General features: G+C 63.8%; 1 protein-coding gene across 1 annotated transcript; it reads left to right on the forward strand.

Annotated features, from left to right (window-relative positions):
• The first annotated feature begins 45 nt into the window (after positions 1 to 45).
• On the forward strand, positions 46 to 13,642 carry EFNA2 (ephrin-A2). Its single transcript, XM_012645492.1, has 4 exons — positions 46 to 204; positions 9,376 to 9,683; positions 11,985 to 12,050; positions 12,360 to 13,642. Exons 1-4 carry the CDS (start codon positions 65 to 67, stop codon positions 12,479 to 12,481), a joined length of 636 nt encoding a protein of 211 aa, XP_012500946.1. The 5' UTR covers positions 46 to 64; the 3' UTR covers positions 12,482 to 13,642.
• Positions 13,643 to 13,917: the final 275 nt, after the last annotated feature.

The raw sequence follows: 13,917 nt of genomic DNA on the forward strand, positions 1-13,917 counted from the left end.
CTCGGCGGCGGCGGAGACGGCTGGCAGGCGGCGGCGGGAGCGCGAGCGCGGCCGGACCGGGGCCATGGCGCCCGCGCAGCGCCCGCTGCTGCCGCTGCTACTGCTGCTGCTGCCGCTGCCGCCGCCGCCCTTCGCGCGCGCCGAGGACGCCGCCCGCGCCAACTCGGACCGCTACGCCGTCTACTGGAACCGCAGCAACCCCAGGTGAGCGCGGCCGCGGCGGGGGCGCCGCGGGACGCCCGGACGCCCCCCCACGCCGCGCCGGCCCCCGCCCGGGCTCGGGGCTCCCCTGTGCGCGCTGCCTCCGGGGCGGGGGCGCCGCTTCCCTCGGGAGCCCCCCAGGGAGTTGCGGCCCCCCGGAGTTCGGGGGACTCGCCCCTGTTCGCGCATCCCCCCCAGGGCGCCCCACTGCCCCGCAGACCTCGGGGACTCGCGCCCCGCATTCCCCAGAGCGCCGACGTCTCCTGGAGTTCGGGGAACCCCCTCCGGCACCCTCAGAAGCCGTGCAGACCTGGAGTTCCATGCCTGGACTTCGGGGACCCCCTGCTCCACCGGCCTCTCCGGGAACCCCCGTCGGTTGCGCAGTTTGGTGGGGATCTCCGGGGACCTTGGCACTGAACTGCCTGCCCGGGTGGGGGCCGTGGCCCTCGGGGCAAAGGGTCTGTGGGTGCGTCCTGCTGGTGGGTCCCCAGATAAACTTGGGGAAGTTGGAATGTTCCTTCCTCCGGACCCAGCGTCTGCGACCACTCCAGGGGGCTCCTGGGCCCCGCTTTGTAGGGAGACCGGGTCGCCCAGGGGGTTGGGGTCAGTCTTGGGAGGTGCACCGGGGTAGTGTCCTCTTCTGTCCTCCTGGCGCTGACCAGGAAACTGAGGCGCAAAGGGGATGAGTGGCTGTCTCAAGGTCATGGCGAGGGGGGAGCCTTGGGGCAGGGACCCAGGTGGCCTGGCACCCAGCCTGCCACACCCGGCCGAGGTGCCCCACCCGCCTGCTGCACGGTTCCGCATGTTTTGGGTCAGGTCCGTGCCGGGCACTGGGTATAATCTGGGGGGTGGCGGAAGCCCCCGATAGGGTGAGAAAAGTTTACTGGAGACTGACCACATCCTGGACATCGGCAGAGCACTCTGGGCCATTCTGGGGTCCCCAAGGCCAGAGCGGGCTGGGGATCCCGTGGGAGACGGGGCTTTGGGGTCCTGGGGCTCGGTGGTCAGCCCCGGCACTCAGGCTCTTGCCTTCTGGCCGGGCTGCACATGAGGGGGCAGAGCCGGCCTCTCTGCTCCTCTGCCACCGCTGATCACTTTCTCCCCGTTTTCTAGCCACTTCCTGTGCCGACCAAGCTGCCCTCCGGATCCCAGCATCCCTCCCTGTCCCCTGCTGTCTCCTGCTGTCCCCGATCCCCACGCAGAAAGTTGCATAAAGGGCTGTCTTTGAGGCAGGCTCTGGGACAAGGGCGGCCCGTGTTCTGCCGTGGGGGTGGGGACAGTGCGCAGACCCAACTCTTACCACTGCCCTGCCGTGGGGTCGGGACCCAGGGGGCTGAGGGCAGGGGCCCTGGGCCTCAGAGGGACGGCTGGGCCACCGTGGAGCCTGTCCCGTGCCGCCTGCTGTGCTGGTCACATGTGGGTTTGATTAAGGCTCTTCCCCGTTGCTGGCCACGCGGGGAGCCCAGCGGGCAGCACTTCCCTGGCCCAAGTTTTTGATTTCAGCTCCGGAATCTCCCGTCCCGGCATGGCCTGTCCTTTGTTCTAGCAAACGCCAAACAAGGAGCCGGGAACAGGGAGGGAAAGGGTCGGCAGGGCTGCCCTGCTGCCCTCACCTGCCGCAGGGCTGTGGACTGCGGGCAGGACCCCTGCTCAGGGGACAGAGGTGGCCTCCCCAGTGCCTGGCTTGGGCTGGCCACTTGGCCACCTCCTGTTGCTCCATGTCTGATGTGACAGCCTGGCTCAGACCACTGCCTGAGGACACAGCCTTGCTGGGCCACAGAGCAGACCTAGGCAGCGCCAGGGCCTCCCCTCCTCCTCCTCTCTGTTTCCAGCGTGTGGCATCCAGGGTGCTGGGGATGGCACCCGACACCCTGCAGTGGGACCCAGGGCCCAGACCTGTCTGGCGTCTGGCCTTCGTCGCTGAGGTTGGGGGGCTCCATGGCAGGAGGGGCTGGCTCTACAGCCCTCGGGAGATTTGATGTCCAGGGGTAGCCAGGCCGGCAGCTGTGCCTGGGTGAGGAGGGTGTCTGGCCCGGCAAAGGGGGTGGTTTTGGGCCTCAGTGTCCAAGGGAACCCAGTGGTGGGGACCCCAGCCTGGGGAGAGGTGCGGCGCTGGCCGCCAGGCCTGAGGTGTGAGCCTGGGCTGGCTGGGAGAGACCAGCATGGGGTCTGGGCAGAGAGGCTGGTGGAGGAGGCGTATGGGGGACGAAGGAACCCTGAGTCTGAGCGGGAGGCACACACAAAAGGCCCAGGGGTCTGATAGGCAGGGTGGGCCCTGGAGGGACTGGAGGGCTTGGGTCGGGGACCCACAGGCAGGGGCAGCGTTGCAGCGAGCCCAGCCACCCCTCCCACCAGGCCGGCCTGGACCCTGCAAGAGGTGACAAGGACATGGCTGTGTTTCCCGAATCACATCGTCCCTGCTGTGAAGTGCATCTCCTGCGCACACGCAGTTGGCGGATGTCGCCGAGGGAGCCCCGCACCCGCCTCCTCCGGCCGCCATAGGGTGCGGCCCTCCCCCCGGCCCTGGCGCCACCACCGGCTGACGATCGTGGTCTGTTCAACCCACCCCACCTGGGCTTGGCACCCCGAAGCTGGCCGCTGGGTGTCTCTGAGCCTGTCCCCAGCGGGCTGGACTGGGACAGGGGGCTGTTGGTTTGGACCTGGCCGGGCCACGGCATTTCCTGCGTGCCTGTACGGCTGCTCCTGTGCGCTCTCCTGGGTGGGGGTGCAGATGTGCCAGGAGTCACGTCGGGCTGTGGGTTATGGCTGTACATGTGGCTGCGTGTGGCTGCGTGTTTTGTGCACGATACAGGGATGTCCTGGGGAGACTTAGGAGGTGTGTGTCTGTGTGTGGGGTGCACATGCATGTCTGCATGTGGCATGGTGTCACGAGTCTACTAGGTGCCCGGCGGCGCTGGCTCTGGCGTGTTTGCATGAGTATGCGCATGATGCTACAAGGAGAGCACGTGTGTGCATGTGAGCGTGCCCATGTCACTGGTGCACCCACACCTGCATGAGCGTGTCTGTGCATGGAACATCTGTGGTATCTGAGGCCCACATGCATGTCTGCATATGAGGTGCATGCGAGTCCATGTCCATGCATGGAGTGCATACGTGTGTGCACATCTGCACGGGGTGCATGTCTGCGGCCGTGCAAGTATGTCTATGTGGGGGCAGCTCCTGCAGTCTCAGGGCTTGCCCTGTGGGAGCAGCTGCAGCCCCAGAATGGTCCACACTGATGACCCCACGCTGGCCCTCCCTCTCCTCCTTCCCTGGGGACAGGACAGGTCCCTCCCATGTGCAGACAGGCCCTGGAGGCTGAGAGCAGGCACGATGCAGGGCGCTTGCTGTCCCCGGGAGTCCCACTCCTGAGTGGAAACCCTCAGCGCCTGTGGACCCTGTGCTGACCGGGGTCGGGGTCTCTGGAATTGGTGCCCGCCCCCAACGGGCAGCTCTGGCAGCAGCTGCCCTCCCTGGGTCCCTGAGGACTCCATGGTGCTCTGGTGTGGGCAGCGGCCAGGCTCCCCTCTCCAGCTCCTGGGTAGGAAAATGGCGACATGGGCAGAGGCCGGGTCCCCGAGGGAGGAGTCTTTGCCATGGCAGAGGTGACCTGGTGTCTGTGGCTCTGCTGGCCTCCCTTGGCCTCTGGGGGAACCAGCTTTGAAGGGGGCGACGCCGTGTTTTGCCGCATGAGGGTTTTTTGTTTTGTGTGAGAGAATCTTGGCTGCCCAGCGTTGGGGGGGTGTGGGAAGCGAGGGGGTGGGCCTGGAGGATTCAGGGCCTGAGGCTGGGGCCGGGAGGCTGTGGGACACCCGGGCTCGAACTCCGGGGTCTGGGAGGCCAGGGTGTGACGTCCGGCGGGTGGCTTTGCTGCTTGGAGCAATTCACCCGTGCCCGCTCTGCGAACTGGGGTGACTTGGCCCCACGTGGGCCCGGCGGGTTGGCAGCTCAGCATGGTGTGAACAAGGCAAGGCCCGAGCGTGACCCGAGGGGCTCAGTCGCCCCTGCACAGAGAGGGAAACTGAGGCAGCTCCCGTGCTGGAGAGGAAAGGCCTTTGGTAGCTGGTGTGCCCAGTCTCGGGCAGGCCCCCAGGTGTTCCAGGTCGTGTTCCAGCTGATGCACGGGGGGCTCTGCATCTCTGTGTCTCTGTGTCTCTGTCTCTCCCCGTCTCTGGGCTTCCTGGGCTCTGACGGGACGCCCAGTTCTTCCTGTCGTTAACACAGTGGGATTTGACCTCCCACCATCTCTGGGGCTGGGGGCAAGGGGTGGGCTGCAGGGTACCCTGCAGGGGTCCCTTGGGGTCACGGTGGGGGTGGAAGCTTGCTTTCAGGTGGCGGTTGCACCAGTGGGGTCTGCGAGGCGGCACTTTTGTGGGGCAGGTGGTTTCTATCGTTGTCTGTTCCTCCACACAGAGCCAGCCCGGTGGGGATGCAGGTCCCCCGCCCTGGGGCCACGTGTTCCCCACGAGAGCACCCCCTTTCTTCCTCCTCCTCGGAACCATGACGCAGCCCAGCCGTTGCTCATGGAGGATTTGTCTCTCTGGGCCGTGGGACCTGAGGGATGGCCTGGCTTTATCCCTGACCCCCGGCGGGGCTGTGCCTGGGAGAGGGGCGGAACTGCCGCCTGTCCCAGTCCCCCGCGGGGCTGCCGCGTCCCAGACACACGGCGGAACGCTCGCTCAGCAGAGGAGCAGACAAGCTGGCGGGATTTTTGTTTTAACCTCACCCAGACGTTTGAACTCCTTGGCCCAGCCAGCCCTGGGGGGCCGGACCCGCACCTGCTCCCGCAAGGGGTTGCCATGGAGGCCTGGCTGGGGGAGGGCTCAGCCACCACACCCTGGTCTCCCTGTGTGACCCGGGGACCTGGGCTTCAAAGGGCCTGGTTCACGGCCTGGGCCAAGCTGCCCCCTCACGCACCCTGCCCCGCCGCCTTGCACACCCCCAGTCTGCCCGCCCTGTGGGTAGAGGGCCCCCACTCCATGGGCAAATCTGCCATGGCTTTGAGCAACAGTGACTCACTCTGCAAGACCACCGGGAAGTCCGGCACAGCCCCTAGTGTCCCCACCTGGGGCCGGCCACGGAAAGTCAGGCACAGCCTGGGTGTGTGTTGGGGGGGGGAGGGCGGCGTTACCAAGGACTCTGCACCTTCTGAACTCTGCACGGGGCCGCCCACGCCCGCCAAGGCCTGGGTGCAGCTGACTCTGCAGGTCCCAGCTCCCCGACCTGGTTCCATTTTTTCTCTCTCTTGCTTTGGCTCTGGGACCCCTGCCTCAGTTTACCCTCCTGCACCCACGAGGCCACCGTCATCCTCTCTGGGGCTGACCCTGCAGTATCTGGGGACCTCCATTTCCCTGGAGGTCCTGCCCAGCCCCCAGGCAGGAGGAGAGCTGGTCAGCCCTCAGGTGGGAGCAACATCTCTTCAGGCCCTCAAAAAGCCCGGGGAGGGCACTGTGCCGCACTGGGGGTGACAGGAGGGGTTAGCAGGCTCTGCCCCCTGCTGGGCCTCGGGGCCCTGTCTGCCTGCTCACTGGGCCGGCCTGGGCCCCCCCAGGCGCTTCTTAACCACACTAGAGAGATGGGGATGGGCCCAGACCCCCGCCCTGAAAGGCAGAGGGAGGGACCCGCCTGGTGCCAGGTGGGAAGGTGCCCACCTGCCCGACCACAGGAACCCTGGCTGCCAGCCCCACTCCTGCCTCAGTTTCCAGTCTGGGACGGCAGCCCAGCCCACCCCCACCCCAGTTTTGGGTGAGACTCCTAATTAGTTGCTTTGCTATTAGTGTCTAATGAGTTGACAATCCCCGGATTGGAGCTAATTAGCTGCAGGCTGGGTGGTTGCCGGGAGGGGGCGATGGGTGGGTGGGTCTGGCTGCCCAGGCTGGGTGGGTGGGCGAGGCTGTGCCTGGGGCCAGGAGGGCTGCCTGGAGGCATGGACGCTGGCACCTGCCAGGAGAGCTGGGGAAGGTTCGGGGTGGGGGAAGAATGGGAGGGATGAAAGCTGCTGGGGCTCCATCTCCCTGTCTGGGAAGAGATCCCAAATCAGTCATTAACCCCTTAGTGAGAATTTCGATCTCTATCTGCAGCTCCCACAGAGGAGCATTTGCATTTCCCGGCTTCACACTAATGGAGGGAGTGGGGGTTTTGTCTCGCTCTCAGCGGGCTGCGTTTTGGGGTTGGGCCCCCTCCCTGCCCCCAGCAGGCGCCACCCTGTACAGGGGCAAGGTGCCCGCCCCTGGCTCAGCTGCCAACTTGGAAGCCGGAATGCCGACGCAGCAAGGCCGACGCTATTTTAGAGACGGGAAGGGAAAAAAGTGGCCCACTCAGGCAGCCAGAGCTGGGTGGGGTTCCCCTGGGACCTGCCTGCCTGGGGTCCCCCACCCCACACACCTAGGGGCTGCTTTCTGCTCCTCACGACTCTAGCACCTCAGAGTCCTCGAGTTTTGGCCTTTTAAATTCACTTGTTCAAACAATGGACATGCATTGAGTGCCACTGTATACAGGGCCAGTGCTGGCTACGGGGGAAGGGGTGGAGGAGGGGACTAAGTTCCTGGTCTAGGGAGACAAACAAACCATGTGGAGAGCTGATGTTGAGTTGAGCTATGGGAGGAAATGGAGGAACAGCATTTCAGGCGGCTGGAACAGCACGTGCAAAGGCTCTGGGGTGCGAACAGGGCAGGGAGTGAGCCATGGGGAGACTGGGATGGTGAGGGTGGGGTGGCCGGGCCACACGGGGCCTGGGCAGGGTGTGGACTTTATTCTGCGCTGTGAGGAGCGGATGGAGGGCTTTGAGCCAGTGGGTCACAAGGTCTGATTCACATGCAGAAAAGCGACTTGGGTTTGGGGGATCCTAGAGTCTGGCGGGCTGGGGCATCTGGCCTCACAGCTAGCAGAGTGGCCACCTGGGTCTCTGATGTTTTACCAAAGACGAAACGGGAGGAGAAAACATGGTGGCATCAGACTCTGGCCAGGAAGGCAAGCACAGTGCGGGCGGGGAGGGCTGGAGCCGCAGCCTCACCGTTGGAGTCCGTTTCCGTCTCAAGTTTTCTTCCAGGCTGGCTGTTGATCCTTAGGTGTGGACACAGGGACGAGAGGGGAAACTGAGGGCTGAGGGGGTTGAGGGGTAGGACCCTCACCTGTGGATCCCCCCACGGAGGCCTCCTGGGCAGGGTGGTCTGGGTGCGGGCAGGTCCCTGGGCTGGAGCTGGGCCTCTGCCGCATCGATTGACTGATCAATGGTGCTTTCACTCGGGCCGGGAAGGAGTGAAATGACTTTTCAAAAAGCCTGGAACGCGTTCCGCATCGATCCTGCCCAAGGGGCCGGAGGACAAGGCGGGTCAATGAGACGCCTATGTCCCGCCGGCCAATGGGCAGCCTGAGGCATGGGCCCGTCCTGGTCCCTGCCTGTCCCCACTGTGTACACGCCCGGAGCTTTCCCAGTGGCCACGAGGACCGTCCCACTGCACAGAGAGGAAAATGGGGCTCTGAGAAGGGGTTGAACCTCAACACCCAGCTGGGCTCGGATCCACCTGAGCCCAGGACTACAAGGCTCTCCAGGCCCAGACGGACCCCGACCTCTGAGTCTCTCGCCAGACAGAGATTCCCTGTGTGGCATGTCGTCCTCCCCGCCTCTGCGCTGGGCCCACAGCGGGTGATGAAGGGTGTGGGGTGAGCTCCCCACTCTGGGATGAATCCAACAGAGGAGGGGGAGGGGCCGGGGGTCACCACTGTCTCCAGTTCCTATCCCCGAAATTCTTTGCTCTTGAAATCTTCGGGCTGGATCCTCAGTGACTGATGGAGAAACCGAGTCACAAGTGGGCAGGAACTCCAGACTGCCTCATCTCACTGTGGATACCCAGGAACCGTCGGCCCTGCCCAGTGCAGCATCCCAGGCCATGGGGGGGGGCCAGGCTGATGCCATCTGATAATCGAGCCACCCCCTCACCTCTCTGCTGTGCCAATTAGTGCACGTGGCATGGGGGCCGCGCGGGCTCCCTCCTGCAGGCTGGGCAGAGGCTGGTGTGCTGGGCACAGAGGCAGGGGTGGGGCCGGGAGCAGGGCAGTCTGCACCCACCCTGGCTGGGCCTCAGTTTCCCCAGCCGGAGCAAGGGGAGGAGGCAGGAGTAGCGTGGGGAGCCCTCCCCATCCCGCCCTGCCCAGGCCTTTTATGTGCTAATAAGTCCCCCTCAGGCCCCCCCACTGTGCTCCCCTGGCCAGTCCACGTTTACATGACGGGGACCCTGGGGACCACATGCAGGAGATCTGAGGGCTCCTGCTGCAGTCGCCTGAGGCGGTGAGGAAAGGGGAGAGCAGGTCCCCCCTCAGCGACCTCTGTCCTCGCAGAGGAGGCTGGGTCAGGGGGGTTTCCAGGAAGAAGGGGCCCCTGGCTGTGTCTGGGGGGACCTCCTGGGCCAAGGCTGGGGTGCTGAGGTGTTGGGAGCAGGGGAACCCCGTGGGGTGGCCGGGAGGTTGGGGGGGTGGCTGCTGGATTCTCAGGGTTCAGGAGGTTTCAGGGTTCAAGATGTGCAGAGGGTGCAGGGACTCGCCGGGGTCCGCTGGGATGGGCAGGGTGGGTGCCTCTGTGCTGGACATGGGTGCAACCCTGGGAGCTGAGGGAGGGGGGCTGAGGTGTCCTTCACTCTAAGTCCCGTTCCCTTCAGGGAAACTGAGGCCACGGTGGCGGTAGAGCTTGCCCAAGCGGAACCTGGCAGGCACCCATAGCCTCCTGTGTCCCTGCGCCGCCCTGGTCCTCCTTGTCAGGTGCAGACGTGCAGAAGGAAAGGGGACAGGCTGCGTCTGGTGGGCGGGGGGCTGACTGGAGGAGGGGGCATGGACCTTAAGCAGCAGTTTCTGGAGAGGGAATTCCGGATGGAGGGACCGGCTTGGGCAGAGGTGCGGGAGTCTGGACCCCCAGCCCGTTCCCACGGAGGGGTCCAGATGCCGGCGGACCCACGGTCAGCCCTGCTGTGGTGCTGCCTGGGACACTGAGGCACGGGGGCGGGGCAGTGCCAGGCTCCCAGCTGGAGCCGTCTTTGAGGGGGCATGCAGCCCTCTGGCCAGTGACCCGGCTCCAGCCGGTGACCCCGCTCTCCGGCGCTGACCCCGCCCCCATACTGACCTCCCCGCGTTGACCCCGGCCCCCTCACGCTGACCCCGCCCCCCGCTGACCCCGCCCCGCAGGTTCCACGCGGGCGGGCCGGGCGGCGGCTACACCGTGGAGGTGAGCATCAACGACTACCTGGACATCTACTGCCCGCACTACGGCGCGCCGCTGCCGCCGGCCGAGCGCATGGAGCGCTACGTGCTGTACATGGTCAGCGGCGAGGGCCACGCGTCCTGCGACCACCGCCAGCGTGGCTTCAAGCGCTGGGAGTGCAACCGGCCGGCCGCGCCCGGGGGCCCGCTCAAGTTCTCGGAGAAGTTCCAGCTCTTCACGCCCTTCTCGCTGGGCTTCGAGTTCCGGCCGGGTCACGAGTACTACTACATCTGTGAGTGGGCGGGGCCACGGGTACTGCCACATCAGTGAGGGAGCGGGGCGGGGCGGGGCCACGGGCGTTGCTACATCTATGAGGGGGCGGGGCCACGGGCACTGCTACAGCTGTGAGGGGGCGGGGCCAGGGTGCTGGTACAGCTCTGAGGGGGCGGGGCCTGAGACAGGGGTTGGGCTAGTACGACTACATCTGTGAGTGGGCGGGAGGCGGGGCCTGAGACGGGGCGGGGCTAGTACTACATCCATGAGTGGGGCGGGGCGAATACGAGTACACCTGTGAGTGGGGGCGTGTCCCGGTTCTGGGCAGGGCCAGGGTGATGTCTGGGTGAGGGGCGGGGCGGGGCCATGGTGAGAGGCGGGGCTCTTCATCCAGCTCTGTCGCGCTATGATCTCCATCTCATCTCCGGGGTGTGAAGGGCTGTCAGCCTCCCAGCAAGCCGGGAGTGTCATTGTCCCTGTTTTCAGACGGGAAACTGAGGGTCCGAGCGAGGCTGAGGCCACAAACACACGCACACACATGCACACACACTCACACGAGTGTGACCTCGGCCTCCAGTTCAGACCACTTGGCCTCCAGCTGGGGAAGCTGATGGACCTGCCTCAGTCTCCCAACACTGAGATCCCCCCGCCTCCCAGCGCACTGAGGGGGGAAACTGAGACATCCGGAGCCTAGCCGGGGAGGGGAGCGCGGTGGAAGCCACAGTGTGAGGCACATCCTTTGTTCTGCCCCAGCCCGCAGGCCGGACTGGACAGGGGTCTCCCCGGACTCGCCCCCAGCCACCCACCCCGCACCCCAGACTCCCGATAGTGGTGGGGTCTCCAACTGCAGATTGGTTAGCTGCAGCCAAAGGCTGGCCAGGTGGGGTTGGGGAAGGCTGCCCCTTCCTGCTGCCCATCAGGGTCCCAAGCTGGCTTCTTCCTCCTCCAACCGCAGAGTCCGGCCCAGGTTCGAGACCTGGCTTGGCCATGACTTTGGCCAGGAACACGACAGTCCAGGCACTGCCCACCATGAGATGGGGGTGACGTGCCACACTCGATGCCTGGGCCATGGCACTGAGAGGCATCCCGTGGTGGGGGAATCCCTGTTTCTCAGCATTTGGGGAGTGCTGGGGAGCTGGTGGGGCTGAGCTGGGGGCGCCTCCACTCCCAGCTCCCGCTGTGTGGAATTAAACCTTAGAAGACCCCGGTTCCTTTCTCTGCTCTCTTTGACTTTTTCCCTTTTAATTCAGGGAAGAAGCGGGTGGGGGAGGAGAAAAGAAGGTGTTTAAATTAAGTCTCCGTAATATAAGAAAAATTACATTTTTCTTTCCGAGACAGGAGTTTCATAAAGATAATTATTGTAATTATTCGTCCTATCTCTGTGACGAATGTTATTTTTATTACGTGCTTTCTATCTTCATCTTGCAGCGTTGGGGGCTTCTGGGGGGCTGGCAGAGGTGGCGGCTGCCAAGAGCCAGGCAGTGCGGGGGCCCTGAACCTGGCAGGGGCAGCCTGACCTCCTCTCCGTGTGTGCACGCGTGTGCGTGTGCACCCACACCTTCTCACTCCTGTCCACGTGTGTTCTCTCTGCTGGCCCTGACTGGGTTTCAGGCCTCCTTCCGTCTCCCCTCCTGACTCACCCCAACACTTTGGAGCCCCCCACCCCACGCCAGGGCACTTTTCCAGTGGGCTGAGGAGCAGGGTGAATGACGGTGGAATTTTCGGCAGGAGAACCGCATGCGGCTTCTGTCTTCATGTGACCTCGGGCAGTCTGGGTCCCACTCCAGGTGGGGTGGGAACGCTGCATCCCTCCTAGGGGTAACTGGCTCTCCCTGTCTCCCAGGTGGAAAATAATCTTTTCGGGAGCACCTACTGTGTGCCAGGGAAGGTGCAGAGAGGAAGTGACTTGCCCACGGGCACCCAGAGAACAGGGATTTTGAGCCCGGTCCATTTGGGCTTCCCCAAAATTTGGCTACCCCAATTTTTTGCTGATCAATTGAAAACAAACATTTTTATTCATCACTTTCAAACCTCCCCCTGTGCCTGTCCTGGGGTGGGGCAGAGTAGGACAAAGACACCGACATCCCCGGGCTCTGGGGCCAGGGTTGGGAAGAGGGGAGCGGCAGAGGGAAGTGTGCAGAAGGACTGCTGGGAAACAGGGGGCATTATGTCTGGGGTTTTGACGAATGATTAGGAGTTTTATGGGTGTATTCCCACCTTGGGTCAGGGTTGAGTCACCAAAGTGGGACAGGAGGGTCTAGCCCCAGGTCTGGGGCAACGAGAGCCCCTGTGCCTCTAACCCTCATCCTCTCCCTTCCAGCTGCCACACCTCCCAATGCTGTGGACAGGCCCTGCCTGCGACTGAAGGTTTATGTGCGGCCGACTAGTAAGTGTGCAGCGGGGCGAGCGGGATCCAGGCCCCCACTCCTGTGTCCTAAACCCACCTAAGCAGTGAATGGTTGGAAGAGTGGGAGGTAGGGAGTCCTCCACCCTCAGCCATGGCTGGGGCAGGTCCCACCCCTGAGCCTCAGTTTCCCAGTCTGCAAACATTTCAGCTCCTTCACCCAGAGGCGTCCCAGAAGGGTCGGAAGGGCCTGCCTGGTGGGACGAGGAGCCCACTGAGGCCAGGTGGCACCTGGGGAGCCAAGGGGGAGTCCGGGTGGCCCACCAACCGTCCGTTTCCGTGTCCCCCCAGACGAGACCCTGTATGAAGCTCCCGAGCCAATCTTCACCAGCAATAACTCGTGCAGCGGCCTGGGCAGCTGCCGCCTCTTCCTCAGCACCGTCCCCGTGCTGTGGACGCTTCTGGGGTCCTAGTCCTGGTCCCGCAGGACACCAGCCCACCTGGACGGCCCCAGCCGGACCGCCCGACCTCGGCCCTCCGGACCCAGTGCGGCCCCCACCTCTGAGACCAAATAGAGACGCTGCTTCTCCTTCAACTGGTGCTGCCCCAGCGGGCAGGGGGCCGCCCACCTGCTCCAGGCCCCAGGGAGGGGGACCAGCCGAGGGTCCCCCACCCCATGCCCGAGGTGCCGGGGTGTCGGCGCAGCCCCTGGCCAAGCCATCTCCTCTGGGGGCACCGGAGAACCAGAGAACCTCTCGGCAATTTTCTTTTTTAGTGTATTTTTCATGGTTGGATCGGAAAAACTTGAGTTTTTAATTTAATTTATCCCCTGCCGTCGCAGGGGGTCAGGGGTCCTCGGCCACCTGGGGGAAGGGAATCCGGGGACACAGTCGCTCCTCTCTGCTCTGTACCCCACTCGTTGAGTTCTGGCTGGAGCCCCCCGGGGACTCCATGGGTGCCCCAGGACGGGCGAGTCTGAGCTGGAAGGGGTGAGCGGTGAGTACCCCCAAGTGTGGCCCAGGAGGCCTCAGACCCCTTAGCCCCATCCCCCTCGCTCCTGGCGTGTTGAGCCTCATCCCCCACTCAGAATCACAGCCCCCCACTTCTTAGGAACTGCTTCGGCCAATGCAAACAAGCCCCCTGCCCCATCCCTTCAACCTCGCACGGTCCTCTCCGAGCCCGAGAAGACCTTTCGTTTCTGTAAATAGAGCCAGCAAGTATATACTGTGATTTATTTTTAATGTATTCCTGAGGACGGACTGGACAGTTTCTTCCTTTTTTTTCTCAGCCCTTCACAGGGGTCTTTTATTTTGGGGTGGGGGGTGGAGGGGTGGACTTTCTAGTGTAGAAGCCGCATTTCGCAATAAGCGCAATAAGCTCGTCTCGTCCGTGACGCCCCGTCCCTCCCTCAACTCGGTGACCTGATAATGTTTCTAAGAAAAAAAAAAAAGGACAAAACAAAAAGTGGAGGAGACCACGACCCCCCAAAAAAGAAACCCCTTCCCGAAGACACTTTAATGAAGGAAACAGCGCATTTATACAGATTTCATATTTCTACCCGCTTTCCTGACTCCGTGTTTTATATATATTATATATAAATATATATTGTGTACGGCCGCGGGGAGGCGGCGCAAGGCGCGCCCAGCGGCGTGGGGCGGGCGGGGGGCTTTTGTAGGGGGTCGGCGGGGCGGGTGGCGTTGCTACGCCTGGAGCTGGTGACGGGGCCTCCCCTGCTCCTGTCACAATCGACTTTGGATCCTGTATTTTTTTATAATAAAATGAGCATAAACCTTGAAGGCGTGTGTCTGTGTTTGGGGCCGTTGGCCCCAGTAGCAGGAGTGCTTTTGCACTAATAATTTGGAAGGGAGTCTGGAGCACCCAGGGACAGGGGTGCCCCTTGGAGGGATGT

This window comes from Propithecus coquereli, unplaced genomic scaffold (genome assembly GCF_000956105.1).
Source record: "Propithecus coquereli isolate 6110/MARCELLA unplaced genomic scaffold, Pcoq_1.0 Scaffold232, whole genome shotgun sequence".
Taxonomy (NCBI): Eukaryota; Metazoa; Chordata; class Mammalia; order Primates; family Indriidae; genus Propithecus; species Propithecus coquereli.